At 48.8% G+C, this 13,058-nt stretch overlaps 1 protein-coding gene across 4 annotated transcripts in view; it reads right to left on the reverse strand.

Annotated features, from left to right (window-relative positions):
* Nucleotides 1-13,058, reverse strand: part of LOC110500964 (palmitoyltransferase ZDHHC17) — a 44,954-nt gene that overhangs the window by 3,419 nt on the left and 28,477 nt on the right. For all 4 annotated transcript variants that reach the window (XM_036956995.1, XM_036956997.1, XM_036956996.1 and 1 more), the window contains exons 12-17: nt 4,976-5,100; nt 3,183-3,245; nt 2,984-3,077; nt 2,097-2,180; nt 509-666; nt 154-248 (exon numbers count right to left, since the gene is read on the reverse strand). In XM_036956995.1, the coding sequence (XP_036812890.1) occupies nt 154-248; nt 509-666; nt 2,097-2,180; nt 2,984-3,077; nt 3,183-3,245; nt 4,976-5,100 (619 nt within the window). The remainder of the gene's footprint in view (nt 1-153; nt 249-508; nt 667-2,096; nt 2,181-2,983; nt 3,078-3,182; nt 3,246-4,975; nt 5,101-13,058) is intronic.

Genomic DNA, 13,058 nt, shown 5'->3' on the forward strand with positions numbered 1-13,058 from the left:
ACCCATTGTTACCATAACGGGAACAGTCAATATTGAGGGAATAAAAAACATTAAAAGGCAACGTTGTCCTGTACTGACCCAGGAACAGGTCAGTATTTCTGGGTAGGAGGACACAGATTGGCAGAGGCTCCTGAAGGGAGGGCTAGTACTCACTTGAAGGGGCTCTCGATGGAAGTGGCCGTTACTTTAAAGTGCTTGTATCTCCTGGCGTTCATCCTCTCGTTTGTGGTGATTCCCAGACCAGCAATCTGGAAGAGGGGCGGGCACACGCGCAGAACACAATGTCACAAATAGTTGTACAAAATAAATAAAAATGGACCTATCTATGGTATCACAACAAAGGGTCAAGATGAGGGTCGAGGATGTAAATGCATCCCATGGACAATTATGATTCTAAACAGGATATATGCTCCTGTCCTATGGGTCGTTCTAGCTGGGACCAGGCTTACTTTTACGTATCTCACCTGGCTAAATACAGGTTAAACATACAACCAATGGTCACTCTAACCTGGTAGAGCTGGCACATGATCAGCACAGCCACCCACATGAAGTGGAACACACTGTTGAGGAACATCCAGAACATCCAGGGAGAGCAGGAGGCGATCTGCGTCAGGTACAGCCAGAAACCATCCTTGGTGTAGTTGGTGGCGCAGTGGATCCTCCAGTCTGGGTAGAGGGGCAGAGAGGTTAGGGAAGAACCCTAGGGTGATAGAGAAGGACTAACGATTAAACCTGATCCTCCAGTCTGGGTAGAGGGGCAGAGAGGTTAGGGAAGAACCCTAGGGTGATAGAGAAGGACTGACGATTAAACATGATCCTCCAGTCTGGGTAGAGGGGCAGAGAGGTTAGGGAAGAACCCTAGGGTGAAGGACTGACGATTAAACCTGATCCTCCAGTCTGGGTAGAGGGGCAGAGAGGTTAGGGAAGAACCCTAGGGTGAAGGACTGACGATTAAACCTGATCCTCCAGTCTGGGTAGAGGGGCAGCGAGGTTAGGGAAGAACCCTAGGGTGATAGAGAACGACTGACGATTAAACCTGATCCCGCAGTCTGATTGACAAATGTATGAGTGATTACTTTGGCAACCTATGACTGGAAGGGTTTATAGAGTTTATAGAAATGAAATAACAGCACTAATAAAAGGATTAATGGACAAATGAAAGTAGTAACCAAAATGTGGTGTACCATAACCAATAGAGATGTTATTTTGTTATCTAACAATTTCAAAGACTTTACTGAGTTACAGTTCATAGAAGGGAATCAGTCAAATGAAATAAATTAAGGCCAAATGTATGGATTTCACATGACTGGGCAGTGGTGCAGCCAAACATCCTGTATACAGCTAGGTTGTTAACAGCTGTAGAATTATAAAGACATCATGGTGTGTAACTAGAATGAGAGGTGTGGTGGGGTGGTGTAACTAGAATGAGAGGTGTGGTGTGGTGGTGTAACTAGAATGAGGTGTGGTGTGGTGGTGTAACTAGAATGAGAGGTGTGGTGGGGTGGTGTAACTAGAATGAGAGGTGTGGTGGTGTAACTAGAATGAGGAGAGGTGTGGTGGTGTAACTAGAATGAGGTGTGGTGTGGTGGTGTAACTAGAATGAGGTGTGGTGTGGTGGTGTAACTAGAATGAGGTGTGGTGTGGTGGTGTAACTAGAATGAGGTGTGGTGTGGTGGTGTAACTAGAATGAGGTGTGGTGTGGTGGTGTAACTAGAATGAGGTGTGGTGTGGTGGTGTAACTAGAATGAGGTGTGGTGTGGTGGTGTAACTAGAATGAGGTGTGGTGTGGTGGTGTAACTAGAATGAGGTGTGGTGTGGTGGTGTAACTAGAATGAGGTGTGGTGTGGTGGTGTAACTAGAATGAGGTCTGGTGTGGTGGTGTAACTAGAATGAGGTGTGGTGAGGTGGTGTAACTAGAATGAGGTGTGGTGTGGTGGTGTAACTAGAATGAGGTGTGGTAGGGTGGTGTAACTAGAATGAGGTGTGGTAGGGTGGTGTAACTAGAATGAGGTGTGGTAGGGTGGTGTAACTAGAATGAGGTGTGGTAGGGTGGTGTAACTAGAATGAGGTGTGGTGGGTTGGGGTGTTCCACTCACAGCAGATACAGCCGTAGATCATCCAGCTGATCATGCAGAGCAGGAAGAACAGGTAACCCATGAAGTAGCGATGATTCCCACTTCCTGTTGACCGCACAATGAGAAAAGTGAGAGGGGGAGTTAAGCCTCATCTGTCTGGTCCCTCACTGTCCTCATCCCTCCCTCCCTCATGGTCCTCATCCCTCCTTCCCTCACGGTCCTCATCCCTCCCTCCCTCACGGTCCTCCTGGCTCCTCTCCAGGTCAAGACAAATGAGAGACGTAGAGAGAGAGAAGGAGAAAGAGAGTACAGTAGGATTGAAGGAGGCCAAGTAGTTGTCAGATCTGTCAGTCGGCTCGTTGGGTCATACTCAGATACATGACCAGGTGTGTGGGTCTGCTGCCAGTCACTGTTTGGACTAAAGGATGTGAGGGGGGGGGGCACCTGGCCAACACACTGAGGACCTCTAGGGACTAACTGGTAGTGCGTCTACGTCGCTGCCTGTCTGAAAGGCAAGCTCCATCCTGTCAGGCTCTTAGGGGCCAGCATGGACACTTTAGGACCCCCTTCCTTCCATCTCAAAGTTCACAGGCAGACATGTCTGGACACGTGTCAGCTGTTCATGAGGCCATCTGTCTGGAAGTCCAAACAGTCGAGGGAAAAACAGGCAGCTGCTGCTTCACGGCTAATAGAGCTGGGCAGCGTGCACACACACACACCTGTCTATATTCTGCCAGAACAGCTAATGAATTCATATGGGTGTCAGCTTGTTTATTTTTCTTAAAGAACCATGTGCTGCTTCTTAGGCTGGAATTCTGTGGACATAAATGACTATCAGCTGAACTAACTCCGGTTGCTGGGCTATGGGTTGTTGCTAAGCTAAATACTGCTGCTGGTGTTACACATACCGACACAGTTGCCCACCCAAGGGCAGTGGTGGTCGAACTTGGCGATACAGCGGTTGCACACGGCACAGTGTTTGGACCGGATGGGCTTCCTTATCTGTGTGGACAAATACAAATGTATTGAGGCTTGACAGAATGACAACGTTAAACCCAAACCATGCAAAACCCTTCAGTACATAATAAAATGAAGTCATTTCTTTACCAAACAAGTACTGCAGAATATGCTGAGATCCAGGCTTCCCGTCTCCGCCAGTTCAACAATAGTCTGGAGATGAGAGAGAGAGAGAGAGGTGAGAGAGAGAGAGGTGAGAGAGAGAGGTGAGAGACAGAGAGAGCGAGAGGTGAGAGAGAGGTGAGAGAGAGAGAGAGGTGAGAGAGAGGTGAGAGAGAGAGAGAGAGGTGAGAGAGAGAGAGGTGTTAACCAGAGGACCAGGCTCTGGTTAACACTACAGAGCACTAACGATGGTCTGGGCATTGCCCCCATCGTTAGTGCTCTGTAGTGTTAACCAGAACCTGGTCCACTGGTCTGGGCATTGCCCCCATCGTTAGTGCTCTGTAGTGTTAACCAGAACCTGGTCCACTGGTCTGGGCATTGCCCCCATCGTTAGTGCTCTGTAGTGTTAACCAGAGCCTGGTCCTCTGGTCTGGGCATTGCCCCCATCGTTAGTGCTCTGTAGTGTTAACCAGAACCTGGTCCACTGGTCTGGGCATTGCCCCCATCGTTAGTGCTCTGTAGTGTTAACCAGAACCTGGTCCACTGGTCTGGGCATTGCCCCCATCGTTAGTGCTCTGTAGTGTTAACCAGAACCTGGTCCACTGGTCTGGGCATTGCCCCCATCGTTAGTGCTCTGTAGTGTTAACCAGAACCTGGTCCACTGGTCTGGGCATTGCCCCCATCGTTAGTGCTCTGTAGTGTTAACCAGAGCCTGGTCCTCTGGTCTGGGCATTGCCCCCATCGTTAGTGCTCTGTAGTGTTAACCAGAGCCTGGTCCTCTGGTCTGGGCATTGCCCCCATCGTTAGTGCTCTGTAGTGTTAACCAGAGCCTGGTCCTCTACAGAGCACTAACGATGGGGGCTATTTTTAGCCCTCTCATCAATCCCACACAATGGGGATTGAGCTGGGGTCAGTAAAGAGCTGGATACCCTACTATACTCCATCAGTGTGTGCTAATGAGACACAACTCCCAGAGCTGTGGGGTGAGAGTGGATGCCTCTAGCACTGGGCCACTGGGTTGAACAATGTGTGTCACAAATTACATCCTATTCCCCATATAGTGTACTACTTTTGATTTGTAAAAAAACAATGGTGCAATGTGCCCAGCTCTCTAATCAAATTCTCAACTCAGGCACTTTTCATGCTCCCGGGGTGGTTTCCCTTAGGTACAGATCTAGGATCAGCTTCCCCAACCCTAACCATCAGTTGGAAAAAGGTTAAACTGACCCAAGATCAGTGTCTATGGGCAACCTCACCCAACTCTACTTGCCATTTCATAACAAAATGGTGGTGCATTGGTTAGTAGTATCGGCATGATGGCTAGTGCCAGCGTCATGGGCGGTACACGCGTCATGGGCGGTGCCCGCGCCATGGGCAGTGCCCGCGCCATGGGTAGTGCCCGCGTCATGGGTAGTGCCCGCGTCATGGGTAGTGCCAGCGTCATGGGTAGTGCCAGCGTCATGGGTAGTGCCAGCGTCATGGTAGTGCCCGCGTCATGGTAGTGCCCGCGTCATGGGTAGTGCCCGCGCCATGGGTAGTGCCCGCGCCATGGGTAGTGCCCGCGCCATGGGTAGTGCCCGCGCCATGGGTAGTGCCCGCGCCATGGGTAGTGAGAGTCATGGGTAGTACCAGCGTCATGGGTAGTGAGAGTCATGGGTAGTACCAGCGTCATGGGTGGTACCAGCGTCATGGGCGGTACACGCGTCATGGGCGGTACACGCGTCATGGGTAGCGCCAGCGTCATGGGTAGTGCCCGCGCCATGGGTAGTGCCAGCGTTTACCTTTTTCTTCTGCTCCTCTGAGGCTTTGATGATCCCGGGGTCTGATTTCCAGGACTTGCCGAAGTTGTAGAACAGACAGACACTGTTCAGGAGGAAAGGCAGGTGGACGGTGGCAAACGGGAGATGTACAGAGGAGTTAAGGAGGATGGCTGATTGGCTGAAAGGTGACTACAGCTCTTAAAGGGATAGTTCACTCAAATAACACAATTATATTTTGGTTTCACATCCTGTCAGTAGACAAGGTCAGACAGAAAATGCTTTTTATATACTTCCACACTATGAGGTTGAATAATACTGTGAAATTGTGAAAATGATGATAATGCCCTTATAGTGTAAGGGCTGTTTGAAAAGACTGCCTGAAACTTCAGCCTGCTTTGGCGTGATGGCGTTTTGGCTTGCCTGGTAACATCAAAAGGTGCTAACTTGGACAATAGACCAATAAGAAAAAGAGTTCCACAGCTCTTTGCCAATAACAGGTCGTTTTCAGTTTTCCCTACTCAGACTGCTCCCAGACAGTCCTAACAATATTCTTGCTTGAGAAATTACTATTTGTTATGACACTATCTATTCTTTTTGACATAAAAAAAAAACAATCACATAAGGTACTTAATTGTTACACAGAAATTATTTGACAAAGTTAAAAACAGCTGCATTGGACCTAGACGGCTGTGCTGGCTCTGACAAGCCATAGTGACATCATCCAGACAGAGGGTGTGTCCCAAATGGCACCCTATTTTCTACGTAATGCACTACATCGGCCAGAGTCCTATGGGCCCTGGTCTAAAATAGTGCACTATAAAGGGAATAGGGTGCCATTAGGGACGCAAAAAGACTCGCCCTCCGCCCACTCCAGCCTATGAGGAAAGCAGCTCCAGTGGAAGCTTGACTCATACTCTCACCCAACCCGAGTCCCGAGTCCCTCAGACACGCGTCATCATTTGCACAGGAAACGCAATGGAGTGAGTCTAACCAAAGGGAGTGGTCAGGCTTAACCCTAAAATGCCAATGTTGATCCATACAATCTCTTGTATCTAGAACCCAAGTTTACTTTTCACAGGGCCTGTAGTCATTTAATCAGGAACTACAAATGAAAAGAATCCCATAAACCTCCTTAGGAATTACAGCTTCAGAATTGTATTTGCATAGAATGTATTCTTGTATTTAGGAAATGCCTACACCCAAGGTCTACTGGCATTCCTCTGTGCATTTTAACCACACATTAACACATCTCCCACAGTGTGGAGTTAGAATGTTGATTCTATACATGAGAGAAACATGTCTGATTGACTGACTAAATAAACTTTAGATTATGGAGTTGGCTTGAAGTCATTAATTATTGACTTGAGCCGTTTCAAGTCTGTATGGCCATCTAGTGATTAGGGTGTGTGTGTGTGTGTGTGTGTGGGGGGGAGAAGAGTTAGTGGGACACAAGGACATCTGTGGGCTGGTAACGTAAACAAGGATTTCCTCAATTATAGTGGGGGTGGAGTGAAGTCACGGCATGACAAACAACTAGATTCCAGGAAGGAAACTCGGAGCCATATGGCCCCCCCCAGAGCCCTACATAGGACATAGGGTGGCATTAGCATCTCGGGGCAACTTCCCCCTACAGTATGGTCTCAGCCATACTCTACAGTGCTTTCAGTCTCTAAAAGCTGAATGAGGTCATAAATCTGTATAATTATCAGCAAAAGAAGTCTGGGCGCTTTAATGACCTCTTCCTCTGTAGGTCTATCTAGCTACTTCATAAGATAAACACTTCAAATTAACTATGTGGGGCTGCATCCCAAATGGAACCCTATTAATCCCCATATAGTGTAGAGGAACATAGTGAATTTCCATATAAAGTAGTGCACTACAAAGGGAACAAGGTGACACTAGGGATTCATGCATGGAAGTCCTTATCGCCTCACTAAATCAATGGGCCGTGATACTGTCGGCACGGAGCCGGTAATTCTTACAGTGATCAATGGAGATTCTCATATGGACGACGCTTCAATGTTTCCCTTGAGGCCTTGTTGTGTACGCCCTCCCCGTAGCAGCTATTAGTCTTTGGAATGGCTTAGGAGAAGAGGTGTTACACAAGATGGGCCAAACAAAAGGGTCATGCCAAGAATGTATCAAGCATGCTGATTTAAGGAGACTAATGGTGTTGACAGTGTCCATACAGCTCCGGGGTGAAATTTCTCCTATGTACAGATCTAGGATCAGCTGTACCTCCCACAATCCTAACCTTAACCATTACTATGGACATTTCAAAATTGACAAGAGATCAGCATCTCGGGGCAACTACCCTCTACACCTCTTTACAGTGTGGTGTAGGGTGGGGTAGTCAGGGTGTCACTGAACGTCATCATTGTCTGGCTGAAGACTGAATGTCCTCCTAAAAGAACACATCACAGGACCAGCTCAGTCTCCAACTAATAGACTTATACTATCTCCTCCTCCTCCAGTCTCCTACTAATAACTTCTACTCTCTCCTCCTCCTCCAGTCTCCTACTAATAACTTCTACTCTCTCCTCCTCCTCTAATCTCCTACTTATAGACTTCTACTCTTTCCTCCTCCAGTCTCATACTAATAACTTCTACTCTTTCCTCCTCCTCCTCCAGTCTCCTACTAATACTTCTACTCTCTCCTCCTCCTCCAGTCTCCTACTAATAGACTTCTACTCTCTCCTCCTCCTCCAGTCTCCTACTAATACTTCTACTCTCTCCTCCTCCTCCCCCAGTCTCCTACTAATAGACTTCTACTCTCTCCTCCTCCTCCAGTCTCCTACTAATAGACTTCTACTCTCTCCTCCTCCTCCAGTCTCCTACTAATAGACTTCTACTCTCTCCTCCTCCCCCAGTCTCCTACTAATAGACTTCTACTCTCTCCTCCTCCCCCAGTCTCCTACTAATAGACTTGTACTCTCTCCTCCTCCTCCAGTCTCCTACTAATAGACTTCTACTCTCTCCTCCTCCCCCAGTCTCCTACTAATAGACTTCTACTCTCTCCTCCTCCCCCAGTCTCCTACTAATAGACTTCTACTCTCTCCTCCTCCCCCAGTCTCCTACTAATAGACTTCTACTCTCTCCTCCTCCAGTCTCCTACTAATAGACTTCTACTCTCTCCTCCTCCCCCAGTCTCCTACTAATAGACTTCTACTCTCTCCTCCTCCTCCAGTCTCCTACTAATACTTCTACTCTCTCCTCCTCCTCCAGTCTCCTACTAATAGACTTCTACTCTCTCCTCCTCCTCCAGTCTCCTACTAATACTTCTACTCTCTCCTCCTCCTCCAGTCTCCTACTAATAGACTTCTACTCTCTCCTCCTCCTCCAGTCTCCTACTAATAGACTTCTACTCTCTCCTCCTCCAGTCTCCTACTAATAGACTTCTACTCTCTCCTCCTCCTCCCCCAGTCTCCTACTAATAGACTTCTACTCTCTCCTCCTCCTCCCCCAGTCTCCTACTAATAGACTTCTACTCTCTCCTCCTCCTCCAGTCTCCTACTAATAGACTTCTACTCTCTCCTCCTCCTCCCCCAGTCTCCTACTAATAGACTTCTACTCTCTCCTCCTCCTCCCCCAGTCTCCTACTAGACTTCTACTCTCTCCTCCTCCCCCAGTCTCCTACTAAGACTTCTACTCTCTCCTCCTCCCCCAGTCTCCTACTATTTCAGTAACAATAAAACTGTGGTGACCCAGTAGTTGTAACTACTTTAAGGAGAAACGCTTTTCTCCTTTGAGTCCCATGTAGAAGATGTGTGCTGGGGCTGAAAAGACTCTCCTTTGAGTCCCATGTAGAAGATGTGTGCTGGGGCTGAAAAGACTCTCCTTTGAGTCCCATGTAGAAGATGTGTGCTGGGGCTGAAAAGACTCTCCTTTGAGTCCCATGTAGAAGATGTGTGCTGGGGCTGAAAAGACAACCGGTTGGGGCCCCACCAACGACACTTGATCTTGTTTTAAAGGATAACCAGTCTGTAGTAGCAGACTGAAAACCAGGAGGAGACAAAGTCAGAGATACCAAGCCCACACCTGGACGTCAATGCAGACACAAAGCCTAGACAAAGGCCAAGCCGCCTCCACTGATTACTATTGCAGAGACGTCGCATGACTGCCTCACAACAACCACAAACCACCACCGCACAACCACCACAAAACTACCGCACAACCACCACCGCACCACAACCACCACAAAACTACCGTACAACCACCACCGCACCACAACCACCACAAAACTACCGTACAACCACCGCACCACAACCAACACAAAACTACCGTACAACCACCACCGCACCACAACCACCACAAAACTACCATACAACCACCACCGCACCACAACCACCACAAAACTACCGTACAACCACCGCACCACAACCAACACAAAACTACCGTACAACCACCACCGCACCACAACCACCACAAAACTACCATACAACCACCACCGCACCACAACCACCACAAAACTACCGTACAACCACCACCGCACCACAACCACCACAAAACTACCGTACAACCACCGCACCACAACCAACACAAAACTACCGTACAACCACCACCGCACCACAACCACCACAAAACTACCATACAACCACCACCGCACCACAACCAACACAAAACTACCGTACAACCACCGCACCACAACCAACACAAAACTACCGTACAACCACCACCGCACCACAACCACCACAAAACTACCATACAACCACCACCGCACCACAACCACCACAAAACTACCGTACAACCACCGCACCACAACCAACACAAAACTACCGTACAACCACCACCGCACCACAACCACCACAAAACTACCATACAACCACCACCGCACCACAACCGCACCACAACCAACACAAAACTACCGTACAACCACCACCGCACCACAACCATCACCGCACCACAACCACCACAAAACTACCGTACAACCACCACCGCACCACAACCACCACAAAACTACCGTACAACCACCACCGCACCACAACCAACACAAAACTACCGCACAACCACCACAAAACTACCGTACAACCACCGCACCACAACCAACACAAAACTACCGTACAACCACCACCGCACCACAACCACCACAAAACTACCATACAACCACCACCGCACCACAACCGCACCACAACCAACACAAAACTACCGTACAACCACCACCGCACCACAACCATCACCGCACCACAACCACCACAAAACTACCGTACAACCACCACCGCACCACAACCACCACAAAACTACCGTACAACCACCACCGCACCACAACCACCACAAAACTACCGTACCACCACCGCACCACAACCAACACAAAACTACCGTACAACCACCACCGCACCACAACCACCACAAAACTACCATACAACCACCACCGCACCACAACCAACACAAAACTACCGTACAACCACCACCGCACCACAACCATCACCGCACCACAACCACCACAAAACTACCGTACAACCACCACCGCACCACAACCACCACAAAACTACCATACAACCACCACCGCACCACAACCATCACCGCACCACAACCACCACAAAACTACCGTACAACCACCACCGCACCACAACCACCACAAAACTACCGTACAACCACCACCGCACCACAACCACCACAAAACTACCGTACAACCACCACCGCACCACAACCACCACCTCACCACAACCACCACAAAACTACCATACAACCACCACCTCACCACAACCACCACAAAACTACCGTACAACCACCACCGCACCACAACCATCACAACCACCACAAAACTACCGTACAACCACCACCGCACCACAACCACCACAAAACTACCGTACAACCACCACCGCACCACAACCACCACAAAACTACCGTACAACCACAGCTGTATCAGATTCAACCCAGATCACAACAATCAGACATTGAGACTACATGTGACCAACTGGGTACGGACCTCGGTCTACTGCGCGAGCCAAGACTGTGCTAGCCCGCTGAGCTACAGCCAAGGCATTAACTCAGAGAGCTAACGCGAGTCTTCGGGTCTCAGGCAAGGTTACCACCTCAGTTACATAACACCACTTCCCAAAGAGGCACAGTTGGACTGGAGTGAGGAGGGACTGCTGGAGTTTGTGAATGCTCTGGGGTGTAGTTTGCCCTAGGCACAGATGAGGTAGGATCAGCTTCCCCTCCCCCAATCTTAACCATTAGTGGGGAAAATGCTAAACTGACCCAAGATCAGCGTCTAGCGTCAACTTCACCCTACTCCATTTAGGAATCCAGTCATCCCTTGCTGTAGCCGTCTACTGTTCTGAGTTGCCAGTTTTCAGTACATGATGAGGTGCAGGCTACTGTTAACAGTGACTACGTGGACTTAGATATTCTTTGGATAGAACAGCCTTTGAGAGGACATCTCAATGGGCTGATTGGCTGTTGGGCAAGAGGTGAGACTGGAAAAACCTGCCTGACTATTAAATCTCAAAGCTGCATCACACAAGAGACCTGTGTATAGGTGTGAATTCCACTTACACTCATAGTGGTGGCTTATGTGAACTCTCCCAGATCAATGTTCCCATGAAAGACAAACAATTGTAACCAGAGGGAAACTGGTAACAAGACAGCCCCTGTTGAAAAAGCAGGAGAGGTTACAAGCGATTGACAGAGAGGTAGACGGGGAGCAGAGCAGCAGATCCAAGGAAACGAGCAACATCATGCAGATGAAATGGACTGAAGAAACACTCCTCTCCCATCAGCAGTCAAATGAGGCAGATAAGAGACCAACCCTCCTGACTTTAAATGGGGCATTCAGCAGTTTCAGACCTGGTAAGGGAATTTTCCATGACCAAAAAGCGACTGGAGGAGCCATCTTGGAGCTACAGAAACACATTGATCCCACAAGTCGCTTCATCGGGTCTGACTCAGTCAGCTGTGCTGAACCCTCAACAGTGTTGTGCACATCTTAACACTCAGTATTCATTAAAGACTGTCTCCACACAGAGCTGAAAGCACACCGAGTTCAGTGATACAACCTCTTATCTGGACAGGGGACTATTCATTTGGCAAAGAGCGAGCCTAGCTTTATACAGGAGGCTTGAAACTTCAGCACCCCAGAGCACCTAGGACAACAGTTTCCCTCACTTCTTCACCGTCCACCTGTCTTATCTGGACAGGGGACTATTCATATTGAAAAGAGCGAGCTCAGCTTTATACAGGAGGCTTGAAACTTCAGCAACCCAGAGCACCTAGGACAACCTTTCCCTCACCTCTTCACCGTCCACCTGTCTTATCTGGACAGGGGACTATTCATATTGAAAAGAGCGAGCTCAGCTTTATACAGGAGGCTTGAAACCTCAGCACCCCAGAGCACCTAGGACAACCTTTCCCTCACCTCTTCACCGTCCACCTGTCTTATCTGGACAGGGGACTATTCATATTGAAAAGAGCGAGCTCAGCTTTATACAGGAGGCTTGAAACCTCAGCACCCCAGAGCACCTAGGACAACCTTTCCCTCACCTCTTCACCGTCCACCTGTCTTATCTGGACAGGGGACTATTCATATGGAAAAGAGTGAGCCTAGCTTTATACAGGAGGCTTGAAACCTCAGCAACCCCAGAGCACCGAGGACAACCTTTCCCTCACCTCTTCACCGTCCACCTGTCTTATCTGGACAGGGGACTATTCATATGGAAAAGAGTGAGCCTAGCTTTATACAGGAGGCTTGAAACTTCAGCACTCCAGAGCACCTAGGACAACCTTTCCCTCACCTCTTCACTGTCCACCTGTCTTATCTGGACAGGGGACTATTCATATGGAAAAGAGTGAGCCTAGCTTTATACAGGAGGCTTGAAACCTCAGCACCCCAGAGCACCTAGGACAACAGTTTCCCTCACCTCTTCACCGTCCGTGAGAGAATCAGTGCAGTTTGCAGGGGAAGTGAACTATATGGGAATAGATCTAGAGGAGATAGTGTCTTGTCTGAGAAATTAGACTGCAATGTTACTCCACAAGCCTCTGAAAAGGATCCGGGGGAGGGGGGGGGGGCATTATATGACTTTTTGATCCAAGTTACCACAGAAATTGTCCGGCCTCTTGTCATAATCAACAAACTCCAAACAACCAGTATGGTTGCATCACA

Source organism: Oncorhynchus mykiss, chromosome 21, assembly GCF_013265735.2.
Source record: "Oncorhynchus mykiss isolate Arlee chromosome 21, USDA_OmykA_1.1, whole genome shotgun sequence".
In the NCBI taxonomy this organism is placed as follows: Eukaryota; Metazoa; Chordata; class Actinopteri; order Salmoniformes; family Salmonidae; genus Oncorhynchus; species Oncorhynchus mykiss.